General features: G+C 40.9%; 1 protein-coding gene across 8 annotated transcripts in view; it reads right to left on the reverse strand.

The window, feature by feature from the left end:
* LOC138165284 (nuclear factor 1 A-type) overlaps positions 1–24,800 on the reverse strand; it is a 463,507-nt gene that overhangs the window by 196,727 nt on the left and 241,980 nt on the right. For all 8 annotated transcript variants that reach the window (XM_069093447.1, XM_069093448.1, XM_069093446.1 and 5 more), the window contains exon 3: positions 13,364–13,429. In XM_069093447.1, the coding sequence (XP_068949548.1) occupies positions 13,364–13,429 (66 nt within the window). The remainder of the gene's footprint in view (positions 1–13,363; positions 13,430–24,800) is intronic.

Genomic DNA, 24,800 nt, shown 5'->3' on the forward strand with positions numbered 1-24,800 from the left:
ATCCTGGCTAATCTCCTCTGGACAGAAACTTCCCCCCAAATCCCAGAATTAAACACAATATTCCAGATGCAATTTGACAAAAGAAGAAGATATTTATCATTTCTTTTTTTTTCTGGGCGTCATATTTGTAGTAATATAGCTCAGTAAAGTGCTGAGCACATAGTAAGTGGTTAATAAATGCTTGTGGGGGAGGGGGACAGCTAGGTGGCACAGTGAATAGAGCACCAGCCCCGGAGTCAGGAGGACCTGAGTTCAAATCCAGCCTCAGACACTTAACACTTACTAGCCGTGTGACCTTGGGCAAGTCACTTAATCCCAATTACCCTGGCTTTCCCCCTTCAAAAAAAGAAGTCTGTTGACTTGATTTAAGACGTCATCAATTTCTTGGTCTGTCTCAATACACTACTTTCTCCTACACGAATGACATTACGATAGTCATTTCCTTCCCTCTGGGTCCCAGTTTCTTCATATGCAAAATGAGGGTGGGTGTTGAAGTGGATGGGGTGTGAAATAAAGTGTTAAGTGAGCTCTGAGGAAGAAAGGGCTTTGACTAGGGAGTTATGAACAGTGTGGCACCGGCAAGTGTTGGAATCTGAGCTCAGAACAATCCTGCCCCTGGCACTCTCTGGCTGTGTAGCCTTGGGCAAATGGCTTGACCCCTCTGAACCTCTATTTCTCCATCTGTAAAATGAGGGTGTTGGAGTAGATAGCCACTAAAGGCCCTTCCAACTTCAAATCAATTATCTAGGACCTCATAGCTCTTTTTTGGCTTCAATTCTAAATGTCAAACTAATCAAGTTAAAAAAAAAAAACCAAAAGCAAGACTTCAAAAGCCAGACTTTTTCTCCCAGGACTCCATCCAAACCAAAGGTTGCTCATAGCTGTTTGTGTGATCTCAGTGGGAGAAGCGTGGCAACACTTTCCAGGTAAGTTGGTGCTCTTTGGAAGCTGTGATTTGCCTCCCCCCACTAAACCTGCTACAAGAGGTGACATCCGGGTCTTCTGGAGAAGCCCTCACTGGGCCCCTCGACTTGCCCCTCTCCTCACTTGCCAAGCTAGATCCAGCCTGCTTCCTGGCTGAAGAAGGGCCCTCCACCCTTCCCCAGTGGGACTGACACCCGAGCTCTCCTGGAGCTTGAAGTGGAGATTGGGCCCAGGAGGCCCAAGGAAGGATGGACATATCCTTTTGTGAAGACTTTGTGGATTCCCTCCATCAGCCACCTGTGAGGACACGTGATGCCTGAGGTGTCCCGAGTGGTGCCTCCTGGCATAGCAGGTGACAGTCCTCAGTCCAGTATGAGGCCTCAGTCTGAAAGCCAGTGTGTGTGTGGGGGGGGCTCATGCTCCTCTCCGGCTGCCCTCATCTCCCCCTTCTGCTCTATTTGCTCCAGCTCTGAGATCTCATCAGTAGAGGGAACTCCTTCCAAAAAGCAGCCCTGCCTCTGGAGAGGCCCTTGGGTCACTGCGAGGGCTCTCCCAGGGTCACGCAGCTAGCATGTGACAGAGAAGATGTGCAGGCAGACCAGCTCTCTGCTTGGCCCTGTTGATTCTCCTGGCTGGTGCCTTAAGTTCAGCAAATATAAGAGTACCCATTATGAGCATGAGGCCTTTTTGAACCCTAACCCACAGCATTTCGTTAATCACCTCTCAAGTGCTTTCTTCCCAATAACCCTGTGGGAGGAGGGGAGTCCTGCCAATGTCTCTAGACACGGATGCTTCATAAATGCTGACTGACTGACTGACCGCTCCCCTTTCACGGACAATACCTATGGACATCGAGACAGTGCTTTGGAATTTGACACCTGCTTTATTTATGCAATGTCATTAGAGTCTTACAGCAGCCAAAGGGCAACTGCTTTAGACCTGAGGTCATCTCACTGGAGCCCCTCACTTCACAGATGGGGAAACTGAGGCCGAGAAGGGAAATGATGTGCACAAAGTCATAAACTTGTTATTATGGGAAGGATTTGAATCTAGTGCTTCTGACTCTGGATCAAGCTCCTCCTGGCATGCCATCCTACTTCCAGATGATACCAAAAACTCAGGAAGATGCCAATTTTCCTGGAGTTGGAAAATGCGGGAAGGCACTCCTACTTTGGGGGAAGGGGTCTGGTGAGGGAGACTGACAGATAGTAGACAGAGAGACGGACGGACGGATGGATGGATGGATGGATGGATGGATGGATGGATGGATGGATTTCCTTTTGTCTCCTTGGACTTTAGTCATTTGCTTCCAATAGGAAAAAGCCAGAAGGCTTGTCTTTCTCCTCACGGCAGAAATGAAACCACGGTTTTTGTGGTTTGTGAGCTTGGTAAAGGAGGTTTTCCCCCATTTTATCTCTAGTATCTTGGTAGATTTGCTCAGCTATCCACCGATGACTGAGGGAAACAGTTGCCTGAAGCTGTAGAAGAGGGAGAAAATATGGGGAGGCTGCAGGCAGAAAAGATGATGCCAAAAATCCTTGTGGCTGCATGAATTTTTCTAGTGAGAAGCTAATCGATCTGGATTAGCGACTCTAAATCCCTGGATAAATTATTTATGTTGCATTCAGTTTACTGGTACACAAATGGGTAATTCCTCCCCCTCCCCCCCCAAATAATATATGCACTTGAAAACAACAAATTAAAACTTAGTTTTCTGCCCCAAACTTCCTCCAATACTTGCTGCACGGAAGGCACACACACCCCATTATAGGCCCCCAATTTTTAAATGCCAATGTTTAATAGATAAGGAGGAAGGTGAGAGCAATCATTAGCCCATACATTTTGTGTATTCTTAAATCAATCTTTGAGAAGGGTTCCCTATCAAACAAGCTCCCAATGTAGTTGTCACAAAAAATTGGGGAGGGAAGGAAAGGCACCGTAGCAGTTTCTCACCTAATGGACATGGCGCCATATTGCTATTTAATTGTAGAACTAGCCATGATCTTCTACTGCCATAAAAGTCTGTAACAATGATACATTACGGGTATTTTCTAAAACCCCTCTGACCATGGGTCTATGAAGCCATGTGGCTAAGGGCATAGAGGGCTGGTCTTAGAGAGGGGAAGAGCTGAATTCAATCCCACCAGTGACATACAAACTGGCAGTGATTCCACCCCAATTCTAGGTGGTGCAATCATGCAGCGGGCACTGGATTTGCAGTCAGGAAAACTCATCTTCCTGAGTTCAAAACCAGCCTCAGACACTACCTATATTTGACCCTAGCCAAGTCACTTAACCCCATTGGCCTCAGTTTCCTCATTTGCAAAATGGTGAAAGAAATGGCAAACCATTCCAGGATCTTTGCCAAGAAAACCCCAAATGGGGTCACAAAGACTGAACATAACTGAAAAATGACTGAACATGACTGAACAGTGTGACCTTAGGCAAGTCACTTAACTTTAACTTACTTAACTAAACTTAACAGAGACCCCAGAAACTCTCTAAGACTCTTCTTCAGTTACACCTGTCTGCACTGGGAGAGGAAGTTTCTACCTGGGTAGTTTCCTAAAATAATGAAATAATTGGTTCAGCTATGTATGTTTGTGCGTGTGCATGTGTGTACATAATTTAATTTACTGATACAACATGGGAATATATTCCAACATATCCGTGGACATATATGTACATATATATGAATATATAGACATATATTTGCATATCTTATATTTGTGGGGAGATGCAAATTTCTATAACTCTAGGTTATAAAAATATACTCCACATATAACATTTTCCCTATTTGACACATTTTTGTACAAAAGAAATTCATATTGTCTTCAGTGAAGTTCTGTCTAGAGCTGGGGTTCTTTACTTTTGGGGGGGTCATGGCCCCATTGGGAGGTTGGTGAAGTCTACCTCTTCTCAGAATATCATTTGGTTGTCTACATTAAGAATTGAAGGAAAAGATAACCTTTAGTTGGAGGTTAGTAAAAAAATATTTTTTTGTTTTACTCCCCAACCAAGTAGAGACCTTCCTTGATGTCTACCCTGTGACTCCCAAGTTAAGATTCCAGGTCTATAGGAGGAAGTCCAGGCCATTAAATGGACAACTTTTCTTTCCTCTCTTTTGTAATGACAGCCTACTAGCCAACACCATCCCAATGCCAATGGGCCATGTCTACCTTTCTTAGAATGGGAACCACCTTCCACATGTCTAACTGACATTTACATAATATTGGCAATTATGCAAAGTACTTTATAGACATTATCCCACCTGAGCTTTACAACAACCCCGTGAGGTAGGGGCACCAAACTAAGGCTTAGATAGGTAGAACCTGGCCTGGTCACGCACCCTCAGAAACATGGGGCTGACTCCAATTCCACCTGAAATATTATAATGAGCCACGCCTCTCTTTTGAGCTAAACCCAAGGGATGGCTCAGAGGATTTAGAGCTGGAGAACAACTACAGAGGAAGAAATGAGGGGTGAGTGTGATGAGGAAGATGAGGAATAAGACTTGGTCCAAATCACAGAGGTTATAAGCAGCAGAACTGGATACCCAGTGCACACTCCCTGATTTCCTATCCAGGCTTCTCTCTGCTCTCTACATGATGCTTTTTCTTGCATCTAGGATGACCAAAGATTTCTCCCCACATTTCTACTCTGCAAGGCCTGGAGACCCCTGGGATTTACAGATGAAAAAGCTAGATGGCCTCCTATCCTGCTCCAAATCTATGGATCCTTACTTTTTTTTTTTTAAAGACTTCACTAACTAGCAAGAAAGCATGAGAAAGTTTCTAAGAATTGGTCAAAACTTAACTTATTTGGGAACATGAAAACATTGTCTCAACTGACGAGATTTTTGCTGATTTTACTCATGAATAAAATATGAAAGGAAAACACAAAAAAGAGAGTAGGTGCTAGGTACTTGCAAAATAAAATCCACAAGCTACAATAAAGATAAACCAACCAGCTGCTGAAAAAAACGCAATGCCCCCCCTCAAGTAGGGGAATATCATTTTATAAATTCCAGAAACTACCCACAGAAATTGTGAATTAGGCAAAATTTCTCGATGGATAAGCAGTCCATCCAGAACTAAGTGATCAGGGTTGGTAGCCTGATTAGTCTTTGTATTAATATTTAATAATATTATTATATATTAATTGACTCTGTATCAGAGGGGGTTCATTGTAAAGCCCTGGACAGTTCACTGAGGTGCTGAGGTTTCTTTCTTCAAGTGCAGAGCAGCTTTTGAGAGGACATGCTTATGAAAGAAAGAATAGACATTTGTTATGCTTGCGCCAAACCCTGAGACAATAAATTGTGAGCTTTCACTTTGATTTGGAAAGAGCAGCCAGCAGGCCCTGAGAGCATTTCAGAAACATCGTCAAATGGAACTAGAATCTGCAACATGAGGAAAGTGATGTGTCTGCTGTTGAGATGTTGTCAACTTCATCCGTGAAAAGTAGCCTATTCTGAGGGCATCTAGGAAGGGGCAACAGAAGCATTTAATAGTATAGTACAAAACAATAGCATAAAGGAAGATGATGGGAAGAGGAAAGGAAAGGAAAAGACAGAGAAGGAAAGGAAAAGAGAGGGAAAGAAAAGAGAGAAGAGGAGAGGAAAGGGGAAAAGAAAGAAAGGAGAGAAAAAGGAAAGGAAAGAAAGGAAAGGAGAGGAGAGGGGAGGAGACAGGAGAAGAGAGGAGATAGGAGAGGAGAGGAGAGAAGAGGAAAGGAGAAGAGAGAAAAGAAAAGAAGAGGAAGGAAGGAAGGAAAAGAAAGAAAGGAGAAAGAAAGGAAGGAAGAAAAAGAAACAAAGAAAGAAAAAAGAAAGAGAGAAAGAAAGAGGAAGGGAGAGAGGGAGGGAGGGGGAGAGAAGAGGAGAGGGGGGAGAGGGAGAAAGGATGAGAGATTGAGAGATCTAGTCAGTACTCAAGAGTGATTTCCCCATTTGCAGATATAGCAAAAGAGAAAAGAAATGGTTACCCCAAAAAGTCAAATCCTATTTATCCAACTTTTTCTCAGAACTAATAATCACTAGGGTGAGGTTATAATTGGAGAATGGGAGAGGAGGGCAAGGCAACAAAGAAAACATATACAAAACCATCTTACTTATTTGCAATGAAAGCCTACTTCCACAGACAGCCATGAGTGCAGCTGCAAGGGCCTTTTTTGGAGTCCAAGCGATGGCTGACTGTGTAGTTGCCTTAGAGACCTCCGCATTGTGGGATAGGATCTCTTGGCTGGAGAAAAGCGTGTCTTGAATACAGTGAGAGAATCATTGCTAGGACCAGACCTCACTGATAACTGAGGCAGTCCAGAATTCAAGTTGTTGGGTATGTTGTAAATGGGATTCTTTGGCAGGTCAATGAGGCCCCTTTAGCTCTGAGATTGTGGGAGGATGCTATGATTTTCTGCTGTTTCTACTTCTCAGATCCCATCAGTAGTAGGTCCTGTCAATTTCACCTCCAAGTATTTCTTGAATGTAACTGACTTTTCTTTATTGCGATTTCCATCAGCCAAGTAGGGACCCCCATTCCCACTCATCTGGACTACTGCAAAGGTCTCTTAAAATATCTTCCTGACTACCTTCTCCTTTCGATAGGTCTCAGAGTGATTTATTTTGCTCATATCACTCCTCCACTCAAATATTTTCAGGTCCTCCCTGTTGCCTCTGAGTCAAGATCAAAGTCTGGCTGGACATTTAAGACCCTCCATAACCTGGAACTACCCTGCCTTTCCAGACATTTTAAAAATTAGCCCCCAAACATGTACTTTCCCACCTCCATCACTTTGTTTAGGCCTTTCCCTGTGACTGAAATTTCCCTCCTCCTCCCAGACCTTTAAAATCTGCCTTAGATTCTAGTTTCCTCATAAAGTGGTTACCTGCCTGACAATGAGAGCCCCTCAGGTATAAGCTGTCACCTCTAATACACTTCTATTGTAATGTTGTCGATTCTATTTATCTTAATTGATTCACCAACTAGATGATGAGTTACTTGAACCATTTATTCAAGTGGCCATCTCCCCAGTGCCCAGCATGGCACCCTTCACAGAGCAGGCTTGTGACAAATGTCTGCTGTTTTCTTACCTGATACATACCTATTCTAGACACACACGAAGAGACCTTTCCTGATCAGATATCACCCATGTGCCCACCCACTGAGCTCCAAGATGCTGACACATTATTCGAGGGCTTCACATAATGCCTCCAAATTCTTGTGGAATAAGAATTCTCATGCAAGTGGATGTTTAGGGGAGGAAAAAGAGTGGGAAAGGGAAATAAAACAAGAAGTCCTTAACAGATAACTTAAGACTGGGAAGAAACAGCTGCATCCACTTTAGGTAAAGTTACATGGACAAGTTTATGGGTTTGGATGAAATGGTACATTACCATTTGTCTATTCATTCTCCATGGTTTACCAGGGAAATACCATTCATTTCCATTGCCTACTTCCTTGGGATCAGGGATAAGAATACCATCCCCCTCCATCCCATACAAAGATGGGTGAACTTGTTATCTCTTTAATTGGGGAGGAAAGTCTATATAGTCCTTCTACCAACATTCATGGCTTTTCAGATAACTCAACCTGGAGTCGGAAAGATCTTAGTTCAAATCCTGTCTGAGACAGTTACTAGCCCTGTGATCCTAGGCAATTCACTGTCTCAGTTTTCTCATCTACAAAATGGGAATAATGACAGCACCCATCTCCTAAAGTTGCTACGGGCATCTGATGAACATCCAGTGAGATAATATTTATAAAGAGCTTTGCAAGGCTTAAAATGCTACATAAATTTTTATTATTGTTATTATTATGTCATGATTTACAATCATACAGGTCATCTAGGGAAATGCTTTATTTTATAGAAAAGAAAACTGAGGCCTGGAAGGTGACATTAATTGCCTCCAAATGCGTAAGTCATACAGCAGGGACTGAATCCGAGGCTTTCTAAAGAGAGGCTCATGAGAGTGAACCCCAAGTAGGTGGTTCATCCTTGATCCTTCCCCCAACAGGAAGACACAGTGCTTTCCTTTTCACAGCAATGCCAGGTAAGAGGAAAAGGTCTAACTGAAATCTTTATTCTCCTTTAGGGATTTGAATGCCTTCAGGGAAGAGATAAAACTCACCTTCCCCTTGAGACTCCTAAGGGCTATTATATCATCTCCTGGAATGGACTCAGCAGCTTTCTCAGAGCCTGGGAGAAGCTCTGAGGGGGATGGATTGCATTTTGTTCTTGGAGAAATGCTTAATCTTCAGTTGGGACAGGGTGACCCATTATTCCTGCTCTTTCTTCTCTGACAGGTATGGACAATGAAGGGAAGGGACTGACATATTCTTCTACCAGCTGAGCTTTCCTTTTCTCCTGACTCCAGGAGCACAGACTTGGGGTTGGAGGTCTAGTCCAACCCCATCCTGTTACAGATGAGGAAACTGAGGCTTATAAAGGTAGACTGACCTGCCTAAGGTAACACAGATGACCTAAGTCAGTTTGGATTTAAGCCTGGGACGTCCGGCCCCAGTTCCTGTGTCCTTTCCTCTGCACTATACCGCCTGTAGCTCTGTGCTCAGGTAAATTTGTCTGGCACGTAAGCTGGACTCGGGTACTCTCCTTGTTCCTTCAGCTCCATGATCCAAGGCTCTGGAACTCAGTGATGGTTACGCCTTGGATTGCAGAAAGCACAATCTCTGTCCAGCAGACGGCTCTGGGAAATGCTGCCAGGTCTCACCCTCTCTGGATTCATATTTGCATGAAAACGGTCTGTCGGCCATTTTATGAAGTCAGATGAAACACAGGCTTGCCAGGGGGATGGCCAGGCTTGAGTGACTAAACCCTGCAGACCAGAGTTCTATTTAAACCCCAAACTAAACTAATATATTTGGATAGGCCTATAGACAATTAGAAAAACAAACCTACAGCCCCCAGTATTGACTGACTGAGAAATGACGAATGAGGACAATTTATGACAATGACACTTTTTAAAAGGTTGATGAAAAATTGCTGTAAACAATTATTAGATCTCCCCACCCACAACATCAGGAGAAAATCAGCTTGAGGAGGGAAGAACCATGGATGAAATCCAGAGCTGAAAGGGACCTTTGGGAGGTCTAGCCTAACTCATGCATTTTATAGCTGAGGAAATGGAGACGTAGAGAGGTGAAGGGACTTGCCCACCAACATGTTACTAGACTGTGTCAGAAGTGGTATCGGAAGGGGACTTTATGCACCATCATGGGTAGAATGCTGGACCTGAGGCCAGAAAAACCTGGATTCGAATCCAGTCTCAGTCACTTCCTAGCTGTGTGTTGCCGGCAACGGTACTGGAGGAGGTGGGCACGTCCTCCCCACCCTCAACACCAGATAAGACTTTGTGAGCACTGCAGATACACTGGGAGCATGATTTGACTTGGTTCCCCTGCAGATGTATCCAGGATCCAGCCATGGGCTCTTAGGGCAAGGAGGAGGTAAAGTTAACTCTAGACATGAGCAAAGGGTTCTTGAGACTCTAGAGAATTTTCTTACCCAAAGTTGTTGTTGCTGTGTTTTTGCTTTTGTTTTTAAGCAATTGAGGTTGAGTAACTTGCTCAAGGTTACACAGCCAGTTACTTTGTGTGGGTGTTAAGTATCTGAGGCCGGAACCGATCCCAGGCCTCCCGACTCTGGGGCCGGTGCTCTTACTCACTGCACACCTGGCTGCTCCTCTTGCTGTTTTTAAAACTGTCTAGGACAGTGGTGAGAATCTCTGATAGAAATGGGGATGGATCCCTAAGCTATAAATAAGGCTCCCTGAGGGTACCCAGTGACTTAGTTTTAAAATTCAGTGCTGTTTATGTCTTATTTTGTTAAATATTTCCCAATGACATCTTATCCTGGTTCAGGGGCACTCAGGAGTGTAGCAGGAGGGCCATGGGTGCAATGCCTCTAACTTAGGAGACGGCTTTTATCTGGGGGGACTTGAATATGTTTTTACTGAGAGGATTGTTTATTTGACCTCTCAAGCTCTGACCAATCCAGGGCACCAAGTAAGACCTACAACCAGGGGGGTATCTGCAAGTCACCTGGCCTCAGCTTCAAATTCCTCAGCTCTAAAATGGGGGTGACAATAGCAGCCACCTCCCAGGGTTAAGGGAAGGATCAAATGAGGCAGTGTGTGCCAAGAGCCCTGAAACCCTGCAAGTACGGCAGGATAATGGAATCTTTGGATCTCTAGTACTTAATAATGCTTTTGTGAATGAAACATATTTAAAATTCATTTAATTTAAATTAAATTTTTAAAATTAAAATTTTCAAATGAATTTTTTAAAATAAAAAAGTTTAAAATTTAAAAAATTTTAAACATCACCTTATAGAATGTGAACTCCCTGAAGACAGGGTTTGGTTCAGTTTATCTGTTTGTCTTTTGTTTTTTTCATCTTCAGGGCCAAGCTCAGTGCCTGGCACAGAGGAGAGGTGTAATAAAGACTTAAACACTGAACTGAATTGGAAGTCACAGAAGATTATGTCTAAAAGACAAACTCTATTGATTGAGAGAAAAGAAAATCACCATGAATGTAGAAAACTCAAGACCATTTTGTAATGAAGTTTTATATATGTATATACACACATCTATTTCTGTATACAGTTATGTACATATATGGAGAGAGAAAATCAGAGTGAGCGAGAGAGAGAGAGAGAGAGAGAGAGAGAGAGAGAGAGAGAGAGAGAGAGAGAGAGGGAGGGAGGGAGAGAGGGAGGGAGACAGAGAGAGATATGGAATGAGTGAGGAAGTTTAATGTAATAGACAGAGAAAGGCTGTTTCAGAGTCAAGTTAATTTGGGTCCAGGGTCTGCCTTTAAGATTTACTGACTACAAGACTCTGGGTAAGTCACTTAACCTCTAAGGGCCCCAAGACCAGAGGCTGATCCGTTTTCATCCAGGAAGGGCCTTCACTGGAGTTTCCCAGAACCAAAGAAATCACATGTCTGGCCCAAAAAACAAAATTTTAAACTTAAAAGTATGTGCAAGTGTAAATGTTTGTCCTTATTAGCCACACTAAACAGTTCAGCATAACCTCTACAAGCTCTGCTGTATACACGTGTGCACGTATGCACGTATATGTGTATTTTTCATATAAAGTACTCTGCAGAATATAAGGGACCAGAGAAATGTCAGCTAAAAATATGTGGAAGAAGTAAACAGTGGGATGAGTCTCAGAACAGTGGGGCTCTGAGCTTTTGGCACCTGACGATTCACAGAAGTGCTGAGGCTTATGGAATGAAAACCATCCTAGGACACAGGGTATGTCTAGCAGGCAAGATCACAGAATCACGGGGGGTTTGGAGCTGGAAGAAAACTCAGAGGCTGTTGGAGGAGGAAACTGAGGCTCAGAGAGGCTTGCCTGGGGTCACGGTGCTGTTGTGCCAGAGAGGGAAATTCAAACTCAGGTTGTCTGACTCCAAATTTCTTCTCCTTCCCACGGTATCACAAGCAGAACCTGTGACCTTGAGGCCACATGTAGCCCTCTTGGTCCTCAAGTGCTGCCATTTTGGATTCAAAGGGTCACACTTGAGGACCTAGAGGGCCACATGTGGCCTCAAGGCCACAGGTTCCCCACCCCTAGAGCAGACCATTAACTCAAAATTTTCCAGCCTTGGTACTAAGTCTTTTCATCTCTTCTTCCAGCCAGGAAAGGCACAGGAAGGTAGAAGTAACAAAAACACTAACAGCCATCAAAGGAAGAGGACAGAATTAGCTCAGCCAGGAAGATGGAAAAGGGTTATTCAAGGGATTTGGGCGCTCGGACTCTTGAGGGTCAACGAGCTTAATTCAGCCTTTTTTCCAAAAGTGGGGAAAAATTTAAAAAGAAATTTGTAGTCATATTTTAAAATCTGTCCAAGATCATCATTCCAGACTTTCCCGTTTCGTCCCTGTCATTTTTACTAACTGGCTATGTTAGACAACTTAGCATTGCTCGGGAAGTGCAGTGGACAGAGAGCATGCCGTGCCAGGACTGGTGTCAGCAGTGTTCATCTTCCTGAGTTCAAATCTGGCCTCACACACATATTAACTGTGTGCTCCTAGGCAAGTCACTTAACCCTGTCTGCCTCCGTTTCCTCATCCATAAAGTGAACTAGAGAAGGAAATGGCAAACCAAGAAAAATCTAAATGTGCTCATGAAAAGTCAGACATGCCTGAAAAATGATGCAACACCACCACCAACATAGCAGCATATCATATACGCCCAAGGGAGAGCCAAATGCAGGATGGTTCCTCACTGGTGGTCCATGGAAGAACAAGCCACCCTCATGAGGTGACTGACCCATCTAAGTAACGAAGGAGTGATCTATACTGATGACACTCAACATATAGCATCTCAACAGAGATAAAGTGACCAAAACCATGATTTCACTGATAGAGGGAACTCCCTTGTGAGGAAACTCCCTCCACTCACGCAGGCTGGCACCTTCTCTTCAATGTACAAAGAGTTCCCCAGAACACTGAGCCTTTAAGAGTTTCATCACAAAGAAGGATTCAGTTTGGGGTGAAGGGTATTAACATGATGATGACATAAAGAAAAAAGGCATCAATGAAACTTATTTAAAGCAGAAGACATAAAGGGCTTCATATTTTTCAAGTTTTCAACAAAGTGATGCGTCCAGCACAAATATCTCTTTGCAAAACTCATAGCTTCCAACCTAGGTTTTGAAAGTTTCTGATTGAGGGGTGTAAGCTGACCTCAAATATCCTATACAAGAATGCCTTATAAAGCTGGAAAGGACATCAGGGATCCTCAAGTCTAACTGCCTTGTTTTACATCAGGGTAAACCGAGGCAGGGGATGGTAAGTGCCTTATCTATGATATACAGCGAGGCAGGAGGCAGAACAGAGGCTAAGGCTCTCTACCCTGGCTCCCATAGCTCAATGCAGCTCCCCCTTAGTTTTTGGTGCTATTTGGAAAATAAAAGGAAGAGCAATGTCTCCCATCTGTTCAGTTTCTCATTGCTTCCCTACTGCTTTCTACTTAATAAGTACAAGGTGAAAAGGGCAAATTTAGGCTGGAGGGAAAGTTTTCCCCTAAAATCACCTTTCTTTCAATCCCTAGTGGTTAGCATAATTCCAAGTACATGATAGTTGCTTAATAAATGTTTGTTCATGGCTCCCTAAGATGCCTCCCAAGGTTGTCTTGGAAAGTAGTGATTTCCCGTCACTAGGAACATCCTAGAGAGGCCTCTTGGCCCCTGGTTGGGGACTCTTCCTCAGGTACAGGTTGGACCAGATGCTGCTAAAGTCCCTTCCAGCTCAGAGGATTGGCAAGACTGCCTGGGGAGACCAAACGACCAGAGAGTTCAGCATTCGGTGGAGGTCTCAAGTTTGGAAAGTTTGGGAAGTTTCTGGGCTAGAGGCACAGCTGGGGGGCTTCAAAAGGAGGCAGGAGAGAGTCACCCCAGGCTCAACTTACCATTTTCTGGCTGGTCCTTGATGTCGGCTTCACTTGGCTGGCTGGGACTTTCAGATTGACTTGAGTCTGAAAAACAGAAAAAGACAGCCAAAAATTACAGGGTCTGCTGTGGAAAGTGGTTCGTAGGCGCCAGACTTCCTCAAAAAAGGTTGAGAGTACAACCCAAGAACAAGAATGCAAGAGCGGGACATGGCAACACAAAAAGCCCCGGGTGCCTTCCGGAGAGAAATCGGAAGCTCAAACCCTCCCTCTGTGGGGCCTTCGAGGCGCCCCCGAAGGTGCCCGAGCCCAACTTGGAAACTTCTAAGGGTCCTCTCCTTCTCAACTGCCTTCCTTCAGTATTTATATGCCGGAGTCTGGGGAAGACTTCATCCTTCATGACACCCATCTGAGGCTTGATTCACAGCATAATAAAATGTCAAAACATATTTTGAAGCTGGTATATAAAAGCAATCAAACAACAGTAGCAAATTCTGGTGCTTTTTAAGTTGTTTTTTTTTTAATCTCTGCAGTAAGGCTGCACAAATTCAGACTAACATTCAGCAGCGCACACCCCATCAGAACCAATGGGGTGTAGGCTGTCTTCAAACAATGTACTAACCCCCAGGGACCTTTCTAAACAAACATTTACCCCATTTTAAAGGTTATATTTCTCTTATATTAAAGTGTTTGGGAAAGTCTGTGAGGGGAGCAGTGACAGGTACAGAGAAGGAAACCTCAAACCTTTTAGCCCCAACTGGATTTTTTTGTACCTCATGAGACCTGAATTTATTCTTCCTTTAAAAAATTACCACCAGCAGCAAAAGTAGTTTGGTTTCTATCTATAAAGTAACTAAGATAACATAAATTAAAATAACTTTTCTGGGTATCAGTTTCCCCATCTGTAGCATGAGGGGTTGAACTAAATGCTCTCTAAGAACCTTTCTAACTAAAAATCTATAAGCCGATGACCCTCTTCTGGAATGCTGAATGAATCCAGCACCAGACCCGTCATCTCTCAGTTTTACAATGTTAAAAAGGAGGGTTTAATTGAGGGGCAATGGGGGAAGAAGAGAAAAAAATGGCCATGATGTCAAAAACAACAAAAAAAATCATTATAACTTTAAATGTGATATATATATATATATAAAATTATAATATAGAATTTAAATAATGTTCAGCATTTTAGCAGCATTGTTGTAAGGATCAAATGAGAAAATATCCATTAAGCACTCAGGATAGTACCTAGCACAAAACAGACTCTATATAAATTTTAGTTACCATTACTAATCCCAAACCAGAAAATATCTTGATATGACAAACCTAATTTCAAATGTCATTGTTCTAATATCGAGTCAATTCCCAAAGACCAAAATAAAACCCTAGTGTTGGGAGGCATTCCTAAGCGATTAAGCTTATTTGGGAGGGGGGACACCAGCCAAAGTGGGGAGGATTGTGCCCGGGAGCATTGGTTGAAAACCAAAGCAATTCACTGAAATCTCCCCAAAGACCGCCATCTGTGGACCACCTCAATCCCAACTTAACCTTGACTTCCCAAGGTTTAGAATTCACCTGTCTGAAATTTGACCACATTTCTGAAAGAAGTCAATTTAAGATCAAAAGGTCACGACCTTTCTCCATGATTAAATGGAAAATCTTACCTCTATTGCAGGAGAATTATTACACCTTCCTTCTTTTTCTTTGAGGTATTAATAACCCAGAAAGAATCAGCACTACTTGTGACCTTGGGTCAAGCAATGCTAATTTATTGCTTTAGAAATGCTCCCTCCTTTTAAGCAAATGAGGATTTTAATTATAGCAAAGTACTATAAAGAAAATGCCTATTTTAAATATTCAGATTTTTAAAGAATATCTATAACCTGGTGACTCTATAGATTGGCTACCCAGTAAATGTCTTAGAAAATGATTCTGTACCCATTAAAAGGTCCAAGGAGAAGGAGGTGAGAAAATCGAAATGGGGATTTAAGCCTGGCAAAGTCATACTTTTAATCATCTGGCAACAGTTTCTGTAGCACAAATAAAAATAAAAGTGCTAAATGTCAAAAAAAAACTTTAAAAAGAAATCACTTAGAATTACTTATCAAAAAGAACAGAAAGTCTTCACCAAAAATTGGAGAAATGATAACCAAAAAGATTTTCTATAGGAATCATATTTTAAATGTCAATTACAGAAATTTTCTGGAGCTTAGCAGACTGCAGGGGAGGTGAAAATCATTGTTCTTCGTGCAAATTGTGTACTCTGGTCATGATAAATGATAAATCCATCTTCCAAAAATAATAATTCAACATATTTCAGTGGATGGACAAAACATTCATTATTTCTGCCTTAGAAAGGGTTAGCTAAACTGTTGGCACCTGTAACTAGGCAAAAAGGAAGAGATAATATAGTTCTTTTTTCCAGAAAGAGAAGGTTGCTCCCACCCCCTGCCAACCTCTATCATGTCACCAGAGGCGACCATCGTGTGTAATCCATAGGACTATTTTCTTTAGAAATCTGACTCTTCTAACTATGACTCCAGCTTTCTGTCGAGAAGCTGAGCCTGGATTCTGGTTCCTAAGCATGGTATCTTTACTTTTCACCAACTCTCCACAAGTGGAACATTTTAGGAAAATACAATTTTTTTTTTTTGGTCCCATAGGGTTTATAGTGAGTGTGAAGGTTTTCTGAGGGATCTATCCAGCAAAATTTAAAAAGGAGAGATGGTAGTGAATCTAAACACTCCACACACACACACACACACACACACACACACACACACTCGCACACCAAATGGTTCAGTATCTGAAAGTGGTCTTCTTTGTTCTTTTGCCATTTAGATTTGCTTTTCTTCTCTACCTCTGCAGAAATTAAACAGGGATATGGGACAAGAAACCACAACAAAAGGTAGCTAGAGATGTTTAGGGAATGAGGTTTTAAAAACACAAAACTCCTCCACTAAATAGAAAGGATACATGGGATAAATTGGTATGCAAGGTGACCAAGACTGTTTATGAAAGGCTCAGCGACCAACACCAAAGAAGGCATCTCTCTAACCGTGTTCATAAATGGAATTTTATTTCTCAAGTTGCATTCGAAAGCTGTAGATACTGTCATGTGGGAGTGACCGACCTATTAAAATGGACTGTGTGTCCCTGTTCACTTTCGTTAACATGGGGTTGGAGGAGCCTCTCCCCCTCACTCATTTTCCCCGCATATCTTTCCGACTCCTACAGACGCTCCACACTTGGGCGCTCCAGATAGAGACCGTCTCTGAAATTAGAAGGGGTCACTAATGCTTCTGAGTGTGTAGAGGAACAGGTGACTGGCCAGAGGTATAAATTAATTTCTATCCATACATAATTGATACAAATGAAAGATCTCCTTCTTAAGTGTTTGCATTCAATCAATAATATCACTCGGCATACTGAAGGTTAACAATTCATTTGCTCTTTTGTTCTCTACGGCTGATGGAGACTTTTCATAACTGAAAAGCACCTCTCATAATTGACGCCATTTTGGGGGGGTTTCACTTGATAATATTGTCAGCTGAATTTTACCACCTATAACAATGAAAAAACAGTCCAAGTGAATTGGAACTGGGAGTCCCTCTTGAATCCAGAGGCCAGCAGGAGCAGAACCTACGAGTTGTCCTGTTGCCTCAGGATGGCTTTGGTTGAAAGCCAAAGATTTTGTATATTACGATGAATCCAATGTTATCAAGGAGTATATTTAAAAGACTTCAGATGGAGTTAGAAACGTTATTGTGAGGAAGTGCATTACAGTTAGCATTTTTTCTTTTTCATCTTGTTTAAGGAAGCTCAGACTTCAACATAACCTTGAAAAGTAATGTTTCTTTTGGTTTTTAAAAAATGTATGAGCAGAAATTTAAACCTAAAATAGACAAGGTTAGCATGCAGGAGGCTGGGATCAGACCGCTTAATTGAACTAGCATCCATCTATCTCTGCACTTTTATGGCGCCTACGGCTACATCGCCAGAGTGCTCAGACAAAGATATTTCACTATCGACAAAATCACCGGGGAAAGGAATAGAAGAAATACTAATGCGTCAAGCATAAGCTGGTTCTTTGTGTGAGTGAGCATCAAAAACTCCTAACTTAAGTCCTGACTCATACCACGGCCATGTATTTCCTCTATTTCTGCTTCTCTAACCTAGCATTCCTCTCTGAGGACTCCACTCGAGTCCTGGACTGCGTGGTGATAGCTGAAGTAAGGTGTGATATGGTCTAGCACTGATCTATTCAAAATGGAGACTTCCCATTCTATGCTTCCTCAATACAAAGAAAATAGAGTAAATGGCTACATGCCCTTGACCTGTTGGGTCAACTTTCTAAAATTCACTGGGTAGCAGCACATGAACAAAATGTGAGTGGGTCTTAAAAAGAAATCATTTTGCTCCAGACCTTCACTGAAGCTGTATCTCGATACCTTACTGTGGCATAAAAGTGTTCGGGTGTATTTAGACACAACATCCTGGGAGGGTAAGCCCTGGCCTGTCCTACTAAGGGAGAAAGGTTTCAAGGCTTAATCTAGACTCTATAAGCTCAGAGGAGACCACAAGAGAGGGCTGGCTACTTGATCACGGAATCTCTGTAGGCATGAAAGGTACAGGAGAAAAAAAAAAATCATTGCTTTTAGAGTCAGAAGACCAGGCTCTCACATCCTGCTCCTGCCACACAGCATCTGTCTGCCCTTAGGCAAATCCCTTAAATCTTGCTTAGTCACAGTTTCCTTCCCTGTAAAATGAAGAAATTGGATTCAGGGTCTGCTGATATAAATCCTCTGCTCCCAAAACCATACATACGATACTGAATAAAGTAGAGAAAGTACTAGTCAAATCAATGAAATCATGAATATTCTTAAAATGCTCTAGGACATTCAAAATACTCTAAGTATATGTCCCAAGAACACAGGTACATAAGACCACAGAAACTGCCATCAGGCATCTGTTTCTGCTATATTATCATGGGGACTAAGTGGGTTCTAAGGCTAATCCACTCAGGAGGAGAACTGAAATGGAGAGAAAAACCATGTAGTATGTAGTCAATAGTATTGATCTGTGCCTGGGAGCTTCTCCTACAGAGCAGATACTAGGACACTCAGAAAGTCCAGGGCCAACACAGCAGGTGATAGATGTGTCTTTGCGTGGCAGCCGTGGACTATGTTGAAAGAAAGAACAGTCGAATATGAGTCAAAAGCACTAGCTTTAGGTCTGCTGTTAATGGGCTGTGTCATCTGGAGCAAGACTTCAACATTTCTAACCCTCAGTTACCTTATCTGTAAAATGGAAGAATAAAAACTCCGACAGCAGAGAATAATAGCCACTTTATCTCATGGGAATGAATGTTGTAAGGGTCTTCTGCATAGTAAGAGGCTTTAAAGATAGCAGATCATTCATATACAAATGCAAATTTATATTGTACACATATAGTATATATAATATATATTATATTATGTATGTACACATATAGTATATATAAGAAGTATTATATATGTACACATATGGTATGTATAAGATGGATTATATATCTACAATATAGTATATATAATATGTACACCTATAGTATAACTGTACATATATTTACATGTATTATGTTTGTAAATGTATATATACACCTATTATATTTCATATCATATGAAATATATTCCAAAAGTATACAAAATGCATTCTATATGTAATGCATATGTGTCCATGTGTACCTATATGTATATACAAATTTATGATAAATGAACTGGACCCTTCTGAAAGATTTACAAGGAAGGCATAGACAAAAGTCCCACTGGACAGTTCAGTCACTGCAGACTTGAAATCTGCAGTGCTAAAGGGAATACCCACATTAATATGATCTCAGATACATCGAAGTATCAGAATATAAAAATATGACAAACAATTAGAAAATTAACTTAAAAAAAATTCAGACCTGTACTTTCATTTGTGTAAGGGATTCACGGTGAGGAAATCCCCTTTCCACATGCTGATCAGTTTTTGCTGTAGTACAACTTACAGTTTTAGGAAGTTGTGTGGGGCACTGAAGGTTATCTTACGTTCTTGAACACCAGGGTCACCCAACTAGAGTATATCAGGAGTAAGATGAGCCCAGCATTTCCTGAATTTGAAGACAATTCTTTATCCACTGGCTGCCCTGTGACTCTCATCAATATGAGTGATACTGTAACTGAATGAAAATGGCAGAGGGAAGGAGATGCCAGTGTTCTTTGACTCTACAGGATGCCATGGGCACCCATTACCACATGTTCAAGTTTGGAAATAAGGAAGAGATTTGAATTGAGGGTAACAGCAACCCTCTGCTACCTGCAAGCCCCGCCCTTGAACAAAACAGATAAACAAAGATTATACTGATTTTATGCCATCATAAGGGGAGTCCAGGAGTGGGTAGGAGAAATGAACTGTGAAAACAGGTATTTTCCTTCCACTCCTTCCACCTAATGGTTTTAGGAACATGATTCACCAGTGTGGTCTTCAGTTTGCCCATCGTACGATACTTATAGAAAAGCTGAATTTAATGTCATTACTTGCAACTCAAATTCATGTAGTGCGTGACCTAACACTGCCAGCCCCATTTTACAGGTGAAGAAACTGAAATTCAGAAAGCTGAACTTACTTGCCTATGAATATGTATACACTTCTAAATATTACCAAGAATAAGCCTTTTACAAAGAAATTGTATGTTCAAAGATTTTCCAAGCAGTATTGATTTAGAAGAGGGAGAAAGAGAGAGGAAGAGATAGAACAATTAAAATGTCTAACAACAGCTGATAAACTCTGGCACATTTATTTAATGGGGTGTCATAATGCAATTAAGGTCAACAAGTACCAGGAATAGAAAGAAACTTGGAAAATCCTTTATGCAATAATGCAAGGAGAAAAAACAGACCAGAAGAATGTAGTACCTTAATAATATAATATATATTATATAATAATGATATACATGTGTGTGTGTGTGTGTGTGTAACTATGACCACAGAAGAAGAGAAGGAAAGAATAGAAAATTCTGATAGGGAAACAGAGGAAATAACATAAACTATTATAATATTTTCTGCATGGAAATAAATTAAATTAAATAACTAGTTGCTTTTTTAAAGAAAAAGCTCGGTCGTTTATACTGATATTCAATGTTGTTTTTTTAATAAAGCTGCAGTCTGGGCCATCGCCAGTTGTCCTGACTTTCGTCCTGCCACTGGATGTCGATATGACTGGAGGAGAAAGTGAAGCTAAGGACTCTGGGTAGCTCTGTCTCACCTAAATCCAGTTCCCAGGAGTCAACATATCGCCCTTCCTCTTTGAAAATGAAAGACAAACAACCACAGTAGGTAGGGAAGCTGAGATTTGAACTGCAACTTTCTGACTTCAAGTCTAATGCTTTTTTCACATTTAAAATATTGTTCCATGTTTAAAAGCAATAAAAATCTGAACGTGGAAAAACTACAAAACACCCATGGAAAAGAGAAAGAAAAATTGGTTCTATGAAGATCCAAAGGTATTGGGCTTTTTACCTCGAAAAAGAGAAGACAAAATATGCAACGGAAAGGAAACATGGGATTCGGGGCCAGAAGGTGGAAACTTGAATCTGGTTCTGTTATTTATTGGATGGGTGATCTTGATCCAGTCACTTCCCCTCTGTGGACACCAGTTACCTCATCTACAAAATGAGAGGATTTCACTCAATGATCTCTAAGACCTTCTGTGGCTTCACCTCTAAGACTGTAACAAACTTTTCTTCAAACACCACAAATTATTCTATGACATTACTATACAATGCAATATATTACCATGTAGGGTTATTAAATACTAACGAGATGAAATAGGAGAGTTTGCAAAGTGTCTGTCCTTTAAGAGCTTCAAATGTAAGATATACAGCAATCTTTGTCCTGTGATTTAAGTAGGGAGCCTGTACTTTCCACAGAGCTGAGTCACAGAATGCCTTAAGGGCTCTTTCAGTTCCACCATTTTAGAATTTGAAAAGCCAAGTCAGAAGAGTGTTTTGAAGTTGCAGGTTGATCTGTAGTGATCATCTCTATTGCCTGATCTTTTTACTGCAGTACAGAAATCTCTTAAATGACGAGGATGGCCTGATGATGTTCAGCAGTCAAATAATTAAATATTTGCAGAAAAAAAATTTTTTTTACCATGACACTACATGAAATTCAGGAATTGTTCTTAATTTTTTTTCCTAGTATACACATGGTCTTAATAACTTTCACTTAAAACTGTTGTAAAATTCTTAAATCTCTTTTTAAAAGTCTCAAAAGTTTATCGGTCTGTGTGTATAGGTCATAGGCAAAGTCCAAACTTAGAACAGTGTAAGCATTAACCAGCCAATTTCCATATTAGCCAAACAGTTCTGATGAAGAAAGAACAAAATGCAACATGATCACTAGGTCGGCATCATTAAAAACCAGCAATTATTAGCACTTGGAGCGGACGGGTAATATCTTTCTAAATCCAGTAAGTGAGCAAAATGCTTTGTTTATTCTCCAAACGATTTAGCATTAACCACTGGAATTTTACCTTGATCAAATAAGGTCATATAAAGCAATCTGTACGTGGTAAAAGCACTACATATATCAAACATTTCAGCTATTATTATTATTGCTATTATTAACGATGATTTTTTATATATATAGATATGCCTCACTTTAAAATAACCCCACAATTCTGCAAGAAATCTAATTTACAAATGCTCTTAAATTATATGATGATTTTTTAAAGACAAAATTCTTGGATTAAGAAAAGGGATCATCTCTGAGTTTTTTCCAACTGGAACTCCCCTCAACGATACATTTTGGATGGATATTTTTGTTTTTTTTGAGGGAAGGAGCACAGGATCCCCTGCATAAGATGCAACCAACTTCAAGTGTTAATTACATTTATATACAAATAATCTTAAAACCGTAGCAACCATAAGACATTTTAGATTATGCCAATGGAGAATTCCTGAGATGGTCCTTAGGTGTCTAATGCTGTTGTGGGGAGAGGGGTTAGGAAAGAGGAGGCGAACGAAAAGAGGGGAGAGTCAGAGATTGGAGGGCGGCTGCCCACTCTCATCTGGATTCAGATGGAAAGAGGGGCTATACCCATGCGGCCAGTGACTTGGAAGGGCTCCATCAGACCACCCAGAGAGTGGCCAGCTGCTGCTCAGGAGACACCCCCTTCAACTCTCCTGTCTGACATTTTCAGGATAGTCTTCACATCGTTACACAGTTCCAATGACTGTTCTCTTTCTGAAAACTTTTTAAAATTTCTTTTCGTACAAATGCTTTTCTCAGAAAGGATTTGCAAAAATATTACTCTTGTAGAAATTTGGCTGGGCGGGCAAATTTTTTTTTTTTGGCATCCCCAGTTGAAGTCCCGTCTGTTTAGTCGGGACTCTGTCTGATAGAACTGTTTAGGTTGGAGAGTGAGTCAATAGTCTTACCACCTAGTCATAAACGTGTTGGCTTTGTTTTTGTTTGTTTGTTTGTTTGTAGAAGAACAAAGAGGTTGAGAAGTGAGCCACTTTTTTTTTTTTTTGCAAGTTGTACATAAAATAAACCAGTTTAATTATTGTCCTGACATCTCCAAGTGCCCTGGTTTTCCATGCTTTAAATCTTAACTTTTGGGTATCAAAATCTCCAAAAAGGATTCACTCTCAGAACTTTAGTCTCACGCTGCTAGGTCTTTGAGGGAGAAATGGCTTCACAGTAGAGTGGGAGCAAAGGCATTCTGAAGGAATGATGTTTGCTAAGGAGAGATTCCTTGGTGCCATCTTCCATTTATAAAACTAAAGTTTTCAACATGGAAAAACAACAGAACTTTGAAAAATGCAGAAAGTAACTGGGACTTTAATACACCTTTGGCAAAGCACATCTCTCCTCTGAGCGGAGAGGTGGGGGACAACAGATGCAGAAAGATATATACACTGTCAGACATGGCCAGTGGGATGATTTTTTTTTTTTGGTCTCACTGTACTTTGTGGCAAGGAAGGGTGGAGTCATTGGGAACTGAGAGGAAGATAAAATGAGGAACATTAATAGACTATATAAATATATATGTATGTGTGTGTATAAACATACATGTGTATACAACAAAGTATACATATACATTCTATAGATTGTATTCATATACAATCTATCTATATCTATCTGTGTGTGTAAAGCTTTTTAGACCTAGAGGTCTTAACCTGGGGTCTTTGAACTTTTTTAAAATGCTATTTTTTTTTTAAAAATGACATTGTATTTCATTATATTTGGCTTTCTTTTGTAAGTCTATGTATTTTATGCATTTTAAAACATTATTTTGAGTAGGGAGCGATAGGATTAACCAGATTTTCAAAGAGGCCAATAATAGAAAAAAAAAAGGTTAAGAATCTTTAAATATATATGTGTGTATATATATGTATATATACACAAAATCTATTTTTCTCTTTTTTGACATGAGTCTATGATTGAAATAGATTTAAACACTCAGATAAGAGTTTGAAAGAGGAAGGGGATTGTTTATCCCTATTAAAAAAAAAATAGCTGAGCCTGAGATGACATGGGAGAGCTGGACTGAGTTGAAACCAAAAGCATCGGCCAGACCACGCTGCGCAGACACAGAGGCCTATCCGCGGGAGATCTGCCTCCAGATACCAAATTACTTAATATGCCTAGAACCTCTTTTTCCTTTTTCCTACAGAAAATTAAATGTAAAATGTGGGTTCTGATAAGAAAGGCAGCTTAGTACAGCGATGATGTAGAGTTATCTATATATTCATAACATCGAAAAGTTCATTTCTCTTTGGGGCTTTCAGATTTTTAAAAGCAGTCCATTAATGAGTCAATAGGCAATTAACAGAGAAAGAGGCTGGGAAGCATGAGTTATTTTAAACAATTTTATTTCCACATGTGTAGAAGTCTGGGAGAATTTCTTTTTTAAATAAAAAGCAAATGCCTACATTAATGGGAATTTAACTGCAAGTTAAGTGTGTACTTTCCCAGTGTCCATGCTTGTATCTTATATTACTCTGCTCATCCAGACAAATTTTCTTTTTCTCTTTTCAAATCAGCCCCAAACTTATGGCCAATGAGCTCTAAAACTCTTCAATGCACAAATAAAGATTCTGGTGTAAAATCCCAGCAATGCAGGTCTGCTTTTTTTTTTTTAAATTTGTTTTGTTTTGTTTTGTTTTAAGAAGAAGGTTCTTAATTCCCCAATACTGGGAAAGAGATTATCACTGATAATGGAAATGGAAATCACAGCTCTCTGTTGTTTATTCCAGACAGACACTTGTGTGTTAAGTCTGTTTATCAGGCAACACTTTGTCTAAGCCAGGAAGTAGTCATCCTTTGTAACAAGATGTATGCAAATGATTTTCCCATCAGCCTCTGCAACAAAACTGTGGCACACACAAAAAAAATCCTTGTTACTTGACCAGTAAGAAGCTACCTCAAAAGTA

Source organism: Petaurus breviceps, unplaced genomic scaffold (genome assembly GCF_028583685.1).
Source record: "Petaurus breviceps papuanus isolate PSGF00001 unplaced genomic scaffold, PetGlider_PUasm1.0 208, whole genome shotgun sequence".
NCBI lineage: Eukaryota > Metazoa > Chordata > Mammalia > Diprotodontia > Petauridae > Petaurus > Petaurus breviceps.